General features: G+C 43.2%; 1 protein-coding gene across 2 annotated transcripts; it reads right to left on the bottom strand.

The window, feature by feature from the left end:
- Nucleotides 1-202: 202 nt before the first annotated feature.
- On the bottom strand, nucleotides 203-15,913 carry ADSL (adenylosuccinate lyase; the record flags this gene model as incomplete). 2 transcript variants are annotated; one of them, XM_079548119.1, is made up of 13 exons in its annotated part: nucleotides 203-289; nucleotides 576-752; nucleotides 3,066-3,155; nucleotides 3,694-3,784; nucleotides 5,594-5,741; nucleotides 6,710-6,779; nucleotides 7,511-7,601; nucleotides 7,998-8,044; nucleotides 8,203-8,374; nucleotides 10,050-10,129; nucleotides 10,917-10,961; nucleotides 12,122-12,325; nucleotides 15,758-15,913. In XM_079548119.1, the coding sequence occupies 13 exons, from the start codon at nucleotides 15,911-15,913 to the stop codon at nucleotides 203-205; spliced, it is 1,458 nt and encodes a 485-aa protein (XP_079404245.1). The 2 variants fall into 2 exon arrangements, with proteins under 2 accessions (XP_079404245.1, XP_079404246.1); XM_079548120.1 differs by lacking the exon at nucleotides 10,917-10,961.
- Nucleotides 15,914-16,631: the final 718 nt, after the last annotated feature.

Here is a 16,631-nt window from a genome sequence, read left to right as displayed (position 1 = left end):
TGTTTCTCAGTAACTACACACAATGGACGGAGGCTTGATTAAACAGCGAGCAAAGATTTGAAAAGCCCATCTGGAATCAAAGTGGTGTAAGCTCTGAGGGTTAAACACTGTAGACCATCAAAATAACGTGACAGCACAAGCAGACTTAGTTCAATAAGGCTTTTATTATTTTCCTGTACCCAGAGGACTTTGCTGAATATGCCTAAAGTGTCAGCTCAATTTTCCCACCCATCTTGCTTTGGTATGGAATCAGTGCTGGTCGAACCTCCTCCTTTAGGAACTTTGCCACCTGTTTAAGAAAAGGGAAGAAGAAAGTAGAAGAAAGATGTTCCCTTCTCTTCCCTATTCAGACCTGCTTGCCTCACTGGGGTCTGTTTCACAGAGGCACTGAGTGTCAGCTACATCCAGAATCATGTGTGAAGCCCATAGGGCAGAAAGACAAGGCAGTCAAATGAAACAAGGTAAGTGTGTGTCTGCCACAGTAGTAGGAACAGAGGTATGAAATATGAGTACACAGGATGCAGGATTAAAAAACATAATTGCATAACAACACCTAAAACCTGTAGCCTCTTTACCTGCTGAGGAGCACGTCCAGTGAAGGAGGAAGGATCCAAAAGGCTGTCAAGGTGTTTATGGATGGGGCTGAAGTAAGGATCAGCACGGACACGGGCAATGAAGTCATTATCACCCCCTTCCTGTTTCACAACAGCAGCTGCTTGCTGGGAGAGAACACGGATCTTCTCATGGCAATCCTACAGGAGCAGGGGGAAGAGGAGGGAAAAGGAAAACATTCAGTCCCTTGTTACTCACTCTCACATATATCCTGCTTGTGCAGGAGGGGAAACATCAAAGCATCCTGCATTGGATGGCACACAAATGAGACAGCTTAGACTGTAGCATCTCGTACCACTATAGGAAAACAAGATTTTCCTGATCCTTCTACATCTCTGCACTTTGAGGCTAAAGCAGTCTGAATGATGTGCATGTTCCCTGTTCAATCACCCCACAAGCTTACGGCAGTAAAACCCTTCACACTTTCTCAGACTCTCCACATACTCTTAGGATTCACTATGGAATTTGTTTTTCCAGTTGTTCCATTCCCTACTTGCACGGTTTTTTCTGAAGACAGACTCTAATTGCTGTTCCCAAGATATTCTATGAACTACAATGGAGGAATTCCTTATTCACAAATAGTCATCCCCGGCATGGAACATCTTGAGAGAATAACAATCTACAAACTTGGGGGAAAAAAAAAAGAAAAGAAAAGAAGAGAAGCTGTCCAACTTAATCAGCAGTGAACTATGTAAACCATGGCTTACAAAAGGACAAACAGATTGAAGGGAAAAAAGCACACAAATTCAAGGGTCTTAAGACATTCTTTGCTAGAGAATCTTCATACGGATTAAGACTGACAAAAGTTCTAATTGTTCTAAAAGACTTCCCCCCACCTTTGACTTGCTGTGAAATCCATCTGTAAAAACAAGGAAGCCCAAATGCCATTGAGGACCACCCACAAGATCAGATGCTGTCATGCTGGCACTAAAATATTTATGTGATTGCATTTATATTCAAGCAGGAGTCTTCTCAAATGCATTACCCTTGAGCAATCTTGGTTTAGAAGGAAAATGATCTCCTATTCCTTGTTTCCTCTATTCAAAGGCCATCGTGCTCCAGCACTGACATGCTTCAGGCAAACAGAGCTGTTTAGGATGTTTGGGGGAGGGAGCTGTTCAGTGGTGAGGAAGGCAAGTGAGTTTTTACGCTATGATGTAGGAAAGCCTCAGATTTGTCCTCAGAAAATTTTGTTGTTACAGTTTTCAGCACATAAAAACAGAACATACTGTGAAAAAGAACAGCTTTTCTAAGTGTATTCAACTCTAAAGACTTGTAATTAAAGAGCACCGGAAAGAAGGTAAGCCAATAACAAACACAAATGAAATTAGCTTCTCAATCTAATTAAATAGACTGTTTAGGTAAATACAGGATGCTTTAGAAAGAGAACCAGCTGAAAAGATAAAAAAATTTTACACAGAATATGAATCTTATTATGTTTAATTAGGAAGCTTACTGACGGACACAGTGACAAACATCACAGGCACAAAGACAGGAAAAAGGATGTTTCCTAACTGGGTGAGCTGCCAGAAGTGCTCCAGAGAGCCACAACCACAGATCCTACTCAAAGCTTCTAGGAAACCCTTCTGTTATTCCTATATTGCAAGTTTCACTTCACCTTTTATGGGAAACAATTGGATGTTTCCTAACTGGGTGAGCTGCCAGAAGTGCTCCAGAGAGCCACAACCACAGATCCTACTCAAAGCTTCTAGGAAACCCTTCTGTTATTCCTATATTGCAAGTTTCACTTCACCTTTTATGGGAAACAATTATTGAAGGAAATGTTATAGTCTCAAGGTGAGAGAAAATAAGCTAGTTTTGTAGGATGTGAAGTTTATTACCCGTTTCAAACTGAACTTTGAAATTAAATGATAAGGAACTATAATCTGTGTCTGAACCTATTTGCTAAGAAAAACATTTCTTATTTCTGATTTCAATTTGCTTGGACACAGAAAACTGAATGAAGGACCATAAACAATAAAAGCAATAAAAGGCAATATACTGCACTAAGGAAGTGTGATACAAGAACAAATGGTTTGGGCTTACTTGCAGTGATTCATTCCTTTAATTTATAAAGGTACCCCACTGCCAACAGGCTCCATTTGAAGAAGTCTGGCCTGCATTCCAAGTTCCTTCAAACAATTACGGAAGAAAAGTGCCTGCTAGTATCTCATGTAATAAAAATAAATAGGTCTCTCTGCCCTCCAGCACAGACAGCCAGATTAGCTCAAACACACAGCATTCCTAACAGTAAATAAGGATCTCTACAACTGCTCTCTCCTCAGAAAGCAGAGTCTGGCTTTGCAGCACAGGTGTAATATTAATAACTCTGTGGGAGTAAGGGGAGAACAAAGAAAGGGGAGATGTTCAGGAAGACAAAAAAACAGCAGCTTCTGTTTGTTAAGAGTGAGACATCAGGCAGTGAACAAAGGTATTTTGGAATTCATCTGTACCTGACGATTGCCCCCTGCTTTCACCATTGCCATGATGATATTCTCTGTGGCCATGAATGGCAGCTCCTGCCGGATCCTCCTGTCAATCACCTTCAAACAAAGACAGCAGAGTTACAGGAATTCTGTAGGCAGCTGGGACTCCTGGTGAGCTTTTTCCTCTGCCTTTAAATCCCCAGGAAAGATAATTTCTCTTTTTGATTTTAGCTCTGGAACTCTAAGCACAAAGCTACTAGCTTGAAACTATACTTGGGAATGTTAGAGTGGAAAGGGTGTACAATGAGGTTGTTGTTATGCTGTTCTTTTTTTAAAACCTGTGGATAATTTACAGGGCTGTATGAGACCTGTGTTGACAGTTGCTTTTGATGGTAAATTCTACAGGTTCATGGTGCAGTTCAGATAGAAGTGCCCCTTTTAAGAAGTTTGGCTTTGACAAATACCATTGTGTATCCATGCTGCAAGCAGTGAAAACACAAAGCAAAAATTCAGAGACTGTTTGAACAAATAGATAGAACTATAATCTTTGGGAAGATTTACTATTTCTCTCCGCCCCTCCACCCCCACCCTCTGCCTTTTTGGCACAGTTGCCGTATCAAGGATGCAACTCTGCATATGCTATCTAATTATTTACCTTTGGATATACTACGAGTCCCTCGGAGATGTTCTGCAGTGTACTCAGGATGATATCAGCTGTGAGAAAAGCCTCAGCCAGGCACACACGCCTATGAACACAGGTACCCAAGGGCCCCGGTTAGCAATAAAGGTCACGTTCAAGTCTACCACAAGTTCAGCTCTCCAGTTTCTGCAAGTGTCTCCAGAGAGCATTACAGAGACCCTAATGCTTGAATTGTTCTCTTTACGGGTGCTTCGTGCTGCTTAAAGGTCACAAACAGGAAAGCTAAATAAGAGCTACCCATCTTGAGAGCTACTGCTGTGAGAAGGGAGCTGCTGGGTCACTAGAGATAGGGAAAGAGAAGATGAGAAAGCACAGAGGCACTCACAGAAAGCTCTGAGATAATTCAGTGGTAACACAGCTAGAAAAGAGGGCAGCAATTTACAGAGCCAGCAACTACCTATCTTTCCCCAGGTGCTCTGCACTGCCTCCTCTACTGATCCTGCCCTCCAGCAGGAAGACTTGCTGCATGCTCATTCTGCGCCTGGCTTTGCTCAGCAGGGAACTTTCAAAGCGGTCTATGTGTGCGGTGGGGGTTTTCTCTAAGAGATCAGCTCCTGAGCGCTCAGGAGGCTCCGGACAAAAAAGGAGTAAGAAAGGAGAGGGAGGAAAGGAAAGCAATAAGGGCACTAAGCTGTATCAGGCAAAGGGCTCTGGGTCACAGCACAGCCAGTACAGCATCACCCTCCTGTGACAGCAGTACCTGATCCATTCTCAACTGTGATCTTTTAAAAAAACACTTGCACTACAGTCCTGTGCTACGTTTAAGGTTCCCAGTTCTATCATACCGTTTTGAAAAGGTCGCTCTGTCTGCTGTTTCACAGGTCATTCATTTGCCTTTTCTCTGTCCTGCCCTCCCTTCAGAACACGTTAGCTCTGACAACAGAAGTCCGAGGCACAGAGTTTTCTATATCAAGTATGGAATGAACAAATGACCCTTTATATTAAATGAAGTGAAAATAAATGGGGAACATTCCAATAATATTTCTAGACTTGGCAACTACTGGGAAATGAAACCACTGTATCAACCAGCATCCAACTTCTTAAACGTTGTATTTTACTCTGCCTATGCAGCTCTTTCCTCAGCAAGACAGGTAATATTAGCAGCTGTGGAGTCAAGTCCTCTTAGAAAAATACATTCAAAGGAAGAAGACTACTTTGAAATATCAAAGGTTAAATACAAACTTTATGCAAATTTAATATTAACTGCTAGATGAATGAACTGAACGCCATTGCTACTATTTAATTAATTATAGATAACTTTGGTTCATCTCAAAAAAGTCATAATGAAGAATCACAAAACAAAAACATCGCTCAGCAAACTTTGCTAGAAGATGTGCACAGGTTTCTATAAGATTGCTTAATAATGGTTTGTGCTCACTCTTTAGGATCTAAATTACTTCTTTTACAGAGCACTTCACAGAGAGATGAAAATAAGTTTCTTTAGATTAGTGTGAGGGTGAAGGGATTACAAAGAAACTGTTGCATCATTCAACATTATCAGTTGAAGAAGAGCAGGGTCAAAAGCTGTGTTCAAAACAGGAACGAAAACTAATGTGCAAATGTGAGATGTCATGTGCTGTAACAGTACATCCTTAAACCAGATCAATCAATCACCTGCAGCCCTCTTCTCTCTGTTGGATTGCTGTGCAAAAAGATCTTGACTTATAGAAAACTAACAATTTCCATCTGATCTTTGAGAGAAAACCAGTTTGTAGTCTCTAGATTTTATCAACTCTGCTTTTCATCGGGACGGCAACCCGTGATTTTAGTGTAAAAATAGACCGTTCCAAACATATCAAAGGAGCTTCTTGCTCAAGGTATTCTCAAATTGCTGCATTGCACGAAGTACACAAACCTGTTAGCACTGTCATCCAACGTTCGCTCAAACCACTGCACAGAAGCTGTTTGGAGGGGATCCAGGACCAGAGTCATCAGGTGCCGAGCCAGGCTGCAGCACCGCTCCGAGCGCATTGGATTCCTCTTGTAAGGCATAGCACTTGAACCTGTGGAAGGAGAAAGAGTGATGGGAATGGGGCAATAGAGATGGCGCACTCAGGAAGATGCAGGTCCTGCCCCGGATAAGAAAAGTCAAACAATGGTTCCTAACATGCTAAAGCCTCAAAATATGATAGTTTTCTGAGGACAAAACGCAATAAAGAAAGTGACAACATGACACTTCTTCAGATTAGAAACATCTAAATGTGGTGGGGAAAAAAGTGAGAAGACATGTTGCCACTGTACAAAACAGCAGAAGCACCTCCACATGAAAGGAACAGATGGACGTCAGTTGTAGCGCAGCGCTTAGCAGCATCTCTCTAGGATCATGAGAGCACTGTCTTTGAGAGCCACATAGTTCTACTGATGCCTTTTGCTCTAGTGAAACCAAGCATAAGATGTAGATCAGTAATACTAACAGACAGGGCTATGGCTTCAACTGCTGACTCAATCCTATGGAAACATTCAGGGTGCCTGAGCTTTCTTCTAGCCAACATCCAAAATTATGTTTCCTTCTCTCTTTTTTTTAAAAACCAACATTAGAAACACGTAATTGGTGTTCTTCTGGAAAGGGTTTTACTGTTCTAAATTTGTCTGTGTGTAAATAGGCAACAAAACGTGCTGAGTCAAGCTGAAAACCTACAGTTCCTGTTAGCTTCATGAGGAATGGAGAACACTGAGTTCTCTTCAGACCCGGTTGTCTTGTGAGCAACAAGGAATACATGACTGCTTCTTTTCTTCCCAAAACCCAGAAAGTGAAGAATACAAACATTAAAATCAGATTAATTATTTAATATCCAGAGGTCTTTGGTTGTTTTTTCTTTTTTTTTTTAATAATTCAATACATTAAAAACTTTACACCCCAGTTAATTTAAAACAACTTCTTTCAGTGACATTTCTAAGTTTGCTTCAAAGGCTGCAGCAGCACAAACAAAAGGTCCATACGCTGTCCCAAGAAATGTCAACCATCCCTTACCAATCTGGTCTTTCTCAAAAGGCTCTTCTATTTCCTTCAGGTTGGCCAAGAGACGAATGTCAGTACAAATCTAGAAAAAAGCCCAAGAAATTAACAAACAGAATCAAACCGACACAAACCTCCTGTCACTGTTTGTGCAGAATTGTTTGCATTTGTGTCCAAGATGAGAACTTGGGAAACAATGAAAAACTGCCACTACAATCATGCTTCTTGACCTAAAAATCCCAAAGTCAAGAAAGCATCAGCAAAAAAGTCCCTCCACTGTATCAGAATACAACAGGACCCCAAAGCAGGTCCAATGTTTGCATGGAATGGTAAAGATTAGGAAGAAACACTGAAAAAGCATAACAGAAGTTATGTGATTAGCAAACGTAGATAACAACTGCTCACTGAATCAGCCAGCTTGCAGAACTAAACCAGAATGGCACAGAGCATTTTAGCCCAACAGAAGGACCAGGGAGGGAACAGAGATAAATCAACGAAAAGAATCCACAAGGACAGCCAGAATAACACTAAAATCAGAGATGCAACTGATGGGGAGAAAAATGGAGAAATTTAAAAACCTCATATGCACTGGGAAAGACATTTACTCTACTTGGATCAATTTAGCACAGATTAGACTAATACCTGGTCTTAAGATCTTTGATATCTGATGCCTAAGCAAGGACCCAATGGTGATTTACGTGATGTCAAAGAGGAGCTGAACAACAAACATCAATTATTATTTCCCAAGGTAAGCGTTCAGCACCACAAGCATCTTTTCTTGTCCTCCTTCCTGCTGTATACGCACAGGGTGCTCACCTTGTGAACAGATGCCCCCAGACTGGCCAGTACAGACAGGACTTCAATATCCACCTTGCGACTGTAGGTCTGCCCTGTGACCATGTATGATCTAAAAACAAGCACAGAAGTTGAATGCTTCAGACATTAAACTGGATGAGAAGACTGAGAGCAAGATGTGACAATGGCTCTTGAAGTGGATGACAATGCCATCGTTTTGCCCTGTTGACATGTTTGGATTCAGGCTGTCAGTTCTTTGGGTAGCATGCACAAGGAGAGAGAGTGAAGCAGAGGAAAAGTGGACAGCTGTGCTTTAAAGAAGTGGCCTGGTTAGGAGATGGAGTTCCCCCCAGAGAGCCTCAAGTGGGAATGAAAGACCACGAGGGAAGGTAAAATCAACAGCAGCACAGATGTCAGTTTGGCAGTTGATAGATTCTGAGCCAACACGGAAAACGAGTCAGATTTTGTTAACACCACATTTAGGTTACTAAGCATTCTTGGTACATACCGCTTAAATCCTGCCTTTGCAGTCACTAATCTGTCCAGCTCTTCAACCTCAGAGGGACAAAAAACAAAAACAAAACAAAAAGAAACTCAGTATTCAATGACCCAAAAAGTATTTGATGCCAGAACCTCCACGTGCCCCTAAAGAGAAAAGCACTCCAGACAGGAGAATATTTCAAGGCTGAAAGTCTGCTCTCTGGCTGACTTACTTTACTATGGTCTCCCTCGAAGAGCTGCAAGAAGCTGGCCTGAGTGCCAGTGGTGCCTTTCACACCCCGAAAACGCAGGTCGTCCCGAGCTCGCTCCAGGTTCTGCAGGTCCATGCACAAATCCTGGATCCACAAACAGCAGCGTTTCCCCACAGTGGTGAGTTGTGCAGGTCTGAAAACAACCAAGAACAGAAATCACTCCTTGGTGATTTGCACAACAACTCCAAAAAGACCATCCTTAGCTGATGAGTCTACTGTTAAGATCCCTCTGACTCATCAGAGCAGGAGTCAAAGATTTGGTACCTATGTATCACTAGTCAATTACACTAGACAATAAGATTATTCTTTTCAGGAAAAAAAAATTAATATTGATGGCTTTTTTCCAGAACTCTGTCAAATGGAAAAGCCTTAGTTGGTAACAAATAACACGAAGTGGAGGGTCCACTCCTAGGCTCCTTATTTCTGCTCCCCAGCCACAGCTACCAGGATCCAGCAGCCAGCTCGGCAGGAGCAGTTCTGCAGGCAAACGGCACCCTCTAGGGGCCCGGCCCGGCAGGAGAAGGCAGAGAGCTGGGAGGAAAGCACAGCGAGTGCAGCACCACTACCACATGCCCTAGTTGCTCTGATGTCAAGGACACAGAGGGCCTCCAGCGTTTTAAAGACTTCACAGATGAGCAAGGTGCTCCGATTAAGCTCGGGCACAGACAGCAGAGAAGATGTGGAAGCAGGGATGTGCGATCCAGGAATAAAGAACTCTGCAAGTACATAAGCAGCAAGAGAAGCTAGGGAAAATGTGGACCTGACCCTAAACAAGTCAGAGGGCCCTGCTGACACAGGACTGAAAATGTCAAGGTACTTGTTGCCTTCTAATATGGTTTTCACCAGTACGACTTGCCTTGCATATACTTCTTTGCACTCTTTCTAAAATTCAGAGTGAAGCAAAGACCAGATACTACTTCTCTGAAAAGCTTTCAATAAAGAGGGACTAAGGACTGAAGCTGATTGATTGAACAACACAACACATACAGCAAGATTATTAATCAAGAGACCTGATCTGATGCTCCCACTCTCCTTTGGGAGTAATTTTAAAGCAACAGACACTGATTCTGTCATGATCTGTGCTTAATTTCCATGGGTCTGTTGTTCCATGTCACCAGGATAGAAAATCCAAGCTTATAGTTTAAAGCCTCTAAAAGCAAACCATCTTCATGAATTAGCAGATTAATTACTTTCCCCAACAACAGACAAGTCCAAATCTTGCTGTATTTTGACTCAGGAACTTGCCTACAAGTAGTAATGCCAATAGCATTGCACAAAAAATGAAATTTTCCAGGCACAGAAAATGCCATTGTCTAGTTGAAAGGGAAATTCTTCCTTTTTTTATTCATATAGAGATATATGAAAACAGAGATCTTGTAGTCATCATCACTTGAGAAGAAGGCTTTAGCACACTGAATAGCTGTGGTTTCCTTCCAATAACAAACCTTTCTAAGATGCAGTGGAATACAACTGATGGGAAAACAAGCATTAAGAATATCTGACAGGCTTACTGCAATTCATAAATCACACCTTCTGAAACAACCCACAATTTACACCTATGTTAACAAGTTCCTTATGGAGCTCTGTTAAAACAACTGCTGACAGTATTCAAAGAAAAGTCCAATTTCCTGATGTGAGGCCAACGATAGCAACACACTCCTTTTCTGAATCACCATCTTAATGTCCAGCAATGCCAAATGCCAGAGATCAGAGATGGTAAGAGAGAAGGGAGAAAGAAAAAGTAGTAGCAGGTCAGTCTATCCAAAGCACAGCTGAACAAATGAAAGCAAAGGCTGATAGCTACTTACTGGTAGTGAGTGAAGCCCAAGGTAGGCAGGTCAGCGTGTGCCTCAGCAAAGTCGGCCAGCCGGCTGATCACCCTTGCGAGCTGGTGGATACAGGGAGGATGGAAAAGAGGTGGAATGAAAAAGGGGTGGGGTGGGAGGAAAAAAAAAAGGAACAAAAGCTGGCATGCTCAAGCATAACATTGTGAGAAAAAGGGGACGGAAACAAGCATACAGTCATTGAACATCTCTGTTTAACCAGACAGTATGGTGCCCTTCATATTGCCAGGGAACACACACAATTTCTACTTGCTAAGGAAATCAAGCACGGGATGATGAAAGCAGCTGGTCTTCAGCTGAAGCTAGTCCACTGCTCACACCCAACCCAAGCTGGTTTACTCCTGAGTATTTCCTTCAGTCCTGGTCAGAAATAAAGCTGCCTGGGGTGTAATGGACACATCTACAGGGAATTTTCATCCAGGGAAAACTGGGTGCCAAGACATTCAGGCCAGCTACACTCCATCTACACTGAACTCAGAAAGTTGTATTATATAGCCTCTTTAATGCTGATGCACTCTTGGTGATACAGTTACATGGCTACCTAAGCTCATCTTGAAAGCGATACAGTTGTTTTCTGAGACTGATACCTGTGACACACAAGAACTGCTAGTACCTAACAAAAGGTGCTCACAATTCCTGTGATGAGCAGGGAAGCTTTAGGGAAAGACTTGAGAAAAAGGAAGATACTGTTCACTTGCTTGAGAATAATCTAAGTAGCCAGCTCTCCTCCTAGCTCCTCAGTGAGGCCTAAGAAAATCCAGGCTGAACACGTGCTATCCACAGAACATCAGCACTGCCCGCTTCTGAGACGCTGCACAATCACCTTCTCACCTTGGGTAGCAGCAAGTTAAACCCATCTCGGAGGACAATCAGATCCTGAAAGAAGCAAAGAAAGGAAATTTGGGCCATGTCTGACAACCAGCCATCCAGCCTGAAGGAGCAGACAAGGACCTCTCTCAGCAAGAACACAGAAGATCAAATACTTTGCCTGCTCCAGAAGTCTCTTCTTAGAACAAGGCATCAGCTTTTATTCCTGCGCCTAAACACTGCAGGGAACTTGTTTATGACAAAAATGCTGGATCCATCACTGTTCCTACTATACTATCCATAGGGAGTCATACTGGCAGCAGAAGATCTATTTCCAGTAACTGAGCATAATGATTATTTGGAGATACGCACGATGCACATGACAGATTAAATCACTGAATCAAAGGAGAAAACGGTGGCACTTAGTGGGCTAAGGGTAGCAGAAGAGTGAGGTCTGATCACGCATCAGTCCCGCCTTTCCTCTTTTCAGTCTCAAATACAGACAGGTGCCAAATGACCTGGAGAAGGGAGTATTAGCTAAAAGCCAAATTGATTTTCAAAGGAGTAAGTACAAATAAACATGCAGCAGCTTTCTTGTAGAACAAAAGAGGATACCAAGTTGCAATGACTTAGATATCAGGGAGCAGCAATATGCAGAAGTTTTAGTTTGGGCTCAGGTTCAGACAGGTTTTTCCTGACGTCTGACAGTTCTGCAGAATGGGGACACTTCCTTTTTTATTCAACACATTTATCCATTCTATTGAAAAGCTTTATCTACCCCGAATCAATGCAGGTGCCCCAGGCAACAACTGAAAGCCCACGGGCTGCGTATACCAAAAGTTGACTCATTTTGTAGGCCAGTGAACTCTTGTCCCGCTGGCGTAACTGACAGCTCATGTGTGTCTGCATACATTTTCATTGTGAATATCTTATCTCCTTGAATGTTTAACATGCAAACAGAGCTCAGGGAACAGTAAATTTGCAGGTAGATGTTGCTTCATACCAAAGGGGAGAAACCACAAGAGGAGCCCGTCTTCCTAGGGTACGTAGGAAAAAGGGTAATCACGTTCAACAGGAAGACTGATAAAGATGTCCGAAAAAAAAAAATTGATTGACTATTATTTTATAAGCAAAATGATAAAGAGCTATTTATAAAGAACTGCTAAGTCAGAAACTGCATCTTTGTTTTGCCCAGCTCTGCAGGCAGGAAAATGAAAGTCTTATATTACCGTATTATCCCCTACATAACAGGAAGTTGCTCCAAGGTGAATGATGGCTGCAGCTTTGGGACAGCAGTGGGCAAAGGTGTGAACATGTGCCATCACATCATGGCGCAGCTTCTTCTCTTCTTCTGCTGCCATCTTGAAGTCAATGTTGTCCAGATTTGTTTCCATCTCCTTTATCTGCTCATCTGTGATGGGAAGCCCAAGTGACTGCGAAGGAGAAAGAACTTTAAGAGGAAACTCAAATTTGATACAGGAGCTGTTTAAATAATTTACTCCCATGTGACAGCTCATGGAAGCATGGTAATTGGGCACAGTCAAAAGTTGCAAGAGAAAATGCTTCATTCTAGAGTTCTCCAAACCCTTCCGGTAAGGCACAGTTCAAGATTAGATGTTCTTCCTGGGCTTCACATTTCCCTCAATCACAGAACATCCCTGTGTCAACTGCAAACATTAGACATACAGAGAAAAAGACTTAAAAAAGAGCACACTTTTAACTTCTTTCAGTGAAATTTACCATTTGGGTAAAGAACAGTTCAGCTACCAGGTGACAAGATAGCTTGTGTCAGGAGGAACTCTGGACAAAACAACTGCAAGCATATATGGTGTGCTTACAACAACTGCTTAGAACATATGGAAAGCAAAGGCTGTTTGCACCTTTCCAAAAGCCCTAAAATTCATCTCAGCCTGAAACTGGGATCTGGGAGAACTAATTCCCTGATCTGAAAGCACGAGACAAATACTCCTAGTTCGTCTTTTAAAATATCTGTTAAACTTTTTCTGGAAGCTGTTTTAAAAACCAGAGTAAGATATTATCAATACTGGTATAAACCTTACACAAGCTAATTAAGATGAGCAACATGTCTCTTTCTAATATGGTGAGTTTAAAAGTCTCGCGGTGAACTTAGCACTGCTGCCTTTTCTATGTTAAAATGCTACTATTCTGCACAGCAGTAATTGCAATTCTCCAACCAGGAAGCTTTAATGATACAAAGCATTTCAAAAGCTCGTTCTATTCAGAATCAAATTGATTAAAAAAGTGTTTGCACATGTGGAATCTGGAATTAGAGAAAATAGCAAGGGAAGCAGATAAGTCTTCAGGGTCTTCATCAGGTAATTAGCACCCAAACAACTTAAAATACCTTGCTGCAAGCGTAATGACACAACCACGAATGTCCAGATGAGCAAGGGGTAGCAGCTGGCTCCAGACTGCTGTCTCTGAGGTGCTCTGATACAGATCATAACTGCCTGGAAGCCCATAGACAAGACATCAGGCAACAGTCTTATGCTAACAGCTCTTGTATTGTTCACATGTCCATGAGCTGTTCTGAAAAGCTGAAGATGGTATGTGCCACAGAGGAAGAAGTAATCTCCAAGAAAAGAGACTGTCACACCGTCAGTACATGTAAGGTAGGTGCCAACGCCGTGTCCTTACGTGCCCACAAACATGACGTGATGCCTCTTCCCTATGACCTTCTGTCAATATTGACAGTACCTCAGGGAGAAAGCAATCAGATGTCCTTCAAATTTGTCCACCTGAAAAAATTAAGTACCCAAGTGAGATCATGACGTTTCTCCGAAGTGCCGTAAGTCAGTGGTGGGCTTTCTGCGTTGTGCTTTTAAGGTGCAGTTCCTCTAAGGCTGTTCCAACACAGTGACGTGATGTTGTAACTGCTCTGATCATTTACTCCCTCCTATAGCAAGAGGTCAGAGCAAAGCAGATGTGTGATACAGAACATCTCTGACAAACAGAATAACAGAATAACACTGGGCTGCACATCTGATGAAGAACATGCCAGATAAATACTCCAAATTTATAGGGAAAAGAAAAAAATTGAGAACAACTGTAGGTGCTTATCCTTAGGAGAGGAAACACTGAGATTCCACATGCGCAGAACACTACTGGTTGGGTCAAAGCTGTGGGATGTCTACTGGAAAGAAGAGCTCCATTAATTTTTTGCTTGTCTTTCAAACAACTTATTGTCAGGTTAGGAGCTCAAGGCTCAAATTAAAGAATGATGTGGGAATGTTGTAATACAAATGAATTTACCATTAAAAACAACAACAAAAAAATTAGAGTTTGGAGATGAATATGAACTCCCATGCTTTAGCTCTTAGCCTGGACTTCAACTAGTATTAACTAGGAGAAGGTGAGTTGAAGAAGCTGTCTCCACTTGCTTTGCTGATTCTCCTCTTTCAAACTCCTGGCATCACCTGCTATAAGAAACAAAACGCAACCTGGATTGTCTGTTTAACCCAGTATCTAGTGACACAATCTTTCAGCTATTTCACATATTCCAAGTGGGCACACTGAAAAATTTCTCCAATGAATAGGGTGGGTATTGAAACCACATACCTCACCTTATCCTTCACCTAAAGCTTATAACTAAATCGTACGTTCTCTCTTTTGCTACTTCCCTACAGCTTGCAGAAAACTTACTGTTAGGCTTTCCTACCATTCTGATTTACTACAGGAAGGCTGCTAGGGTGACTGGAGAGGCAGGGCACAAACGTCTTGAAAGACAGTGAAGATAATTACTGGCGTAAATGTTGCCCACAGTTCATTCATTGCATTATTATTATTATTATTATTATTATTATTATTATTATTACTTTACTGTATGCAAAAAGAAATACTATGCATTTTTAATAACAACCTCAGGAAATCACTTCTGATTGCACCTATCACAACCTGCCCGCTGACAGAGGTAACAGGTGCTGAGGAGTTGGCTCTTTCAGGCCAGATCTGACTTCAGAAGACAAACTCCTCTGGAATGAGGAGACAGATAAAAATAGCGGCATCCTTCCTCCCACTTTGAAGAGTGTGCTTTAGAGACTGCACTGTCTGCCTCAGCTTTCTGGGAGCAAAGCTGTGGTGGCAATGGGAGGCAAAGCAAGGGGCAGGAGACACGGGAACCCGAGCTCAAGGCCTGGGAGCGGACACCAAGAACTTCTCACTGGTTCTTCCAGCAGCTTGCTTCCTCCTGTTAGGTCCGTCACTGTACTTCAGCATGTAATGCTTCACCCGAGCACAACACAGCTGTATCGGAACAGCTCCAGCTTCCAACACGCTGCCTTTGGTGCAGAAGGAAAACCTCAGCCGCACCGAGCACTGCTTGCTCATCCTCCAGCACCGCGCTTCCCTGCCCTCAGGCCAGCAGTGACAGCTCGGCCTGGAGCCCGCCTCGCCTCTGCACACCGCTACTTAAACACGCTAGCTAGGCACAGTGCGAGAGCTGTCCCATCACAAGCTTTTGCGCCTTGCTTTTATTTGCGGCAGCACTCGCCCGCCTTTTCACTTTCAGCACGGGGGGCTGAGCGTTCTGCTCGCTCGGACCACGAGCCACCTCAGCCCACATCTGCGGCGGGCAGGGCTGCCGAACGCGGCTCTTTCACAACCAGGGGAGCGGGAGGGCGGCGTGCAGCGCGAGCAGCGATTGGCTGGGGCCGGCAGGACAGCCGGCCTCGCGCTCACACACCCCATCGGAGCCCCTTTTAGCGGTTACGCTTCTATTTGTTTTGGACGAGGCGAAGGTCGCCTCGCCGAGCTCATCCCGCACGGCGCGGCACCGGCTCAAGGGACCCGAGGCCGGCAGCCCGTTCAGGACCGCAGACGCAGCGGCCGCGTCTCGGCGCCGTTACCTTCTCGGCCTGTGCGAGGTAGAGCCAGAGGCGGCGCCAGGTTCCGAACTTCTTCCTCTCGCTGAAGTTGAAGGCCATCTCGGCGCTGGCGTACCGCGACACCAGCGGAGAGCGGTAGCGGGCCAGCGGGTCCTCCTCGGCGCAGGGGGTCGCCATGACGGCGGCTCGGCGGAAGGGGGAAAAGGGGACGCGCGTCGCCGGCAGCGGGGGGATAAAGGGCGGGAGCCCCGCCTCGCCACCAGGCCCCGCCCCCAACGCCGCGCCCCGGGTGGTTGGGAGGGGCAGGGAGACAGCGCCGCCTGTCGGGCGGAGGCCGCGGCGCGGGGGAGCAAAGAAAACGCGCGGGAAGGCAGAGGATTAAATGCTTAGCAGCCAAACACATTTATTAGTCTTTTTCTTTTTTTTTTTTTTTCTTTTTTTTCTTTCTTTTTTTTTCCAGGAACCCAAAAATATTTTGTAGTTATAATGTAAGCAACTGAGTTGCACATAATACAATCATATCTTTCAAAAAAAAAAAAAATTAAAATTAAAACGAAACAACAAAAAAAAAGCTGTTTAAAAGCCCAAAAAAACCTTCAGAAAACTTATATATGTATTACACCATCTCTCAGTTTCAATGAAATGACGACGACTTATTTCCTTATTACTCTTAACTTGTTACACTCCAATAAAACGTCACCCTTTTTGTTTGCTTTTTCTTTTTCTCTTTTTTTTTCCTTTTTTTTTTTTTTTTTTTTTTTTCTAAATCCAGCATGAGAAATACAGTACCTGCTATGGCAAAAATACACATAAAATGCAACATTTCAGCTTATTTGTACATTAGTAGAGTTTAAACATTTTATTGTTGTTGGTTTTTTTTTTTTTTTGTCTTTTT

This window comes from Tetrao urogallus (assembly GCF_951394365.1).
Source record: "Tetrao urogallus genome assembly, chromosome: 1".
NCBI classification, from domain to species: Eukaryota; Metazoa; Chordata; class Aves; order Galliformes; family Phasianidae; genus Tetrao; species Tetrao urogallus.
This window is presented reverse-complemented; position numbering and strand designations above follow the sequence as displayed.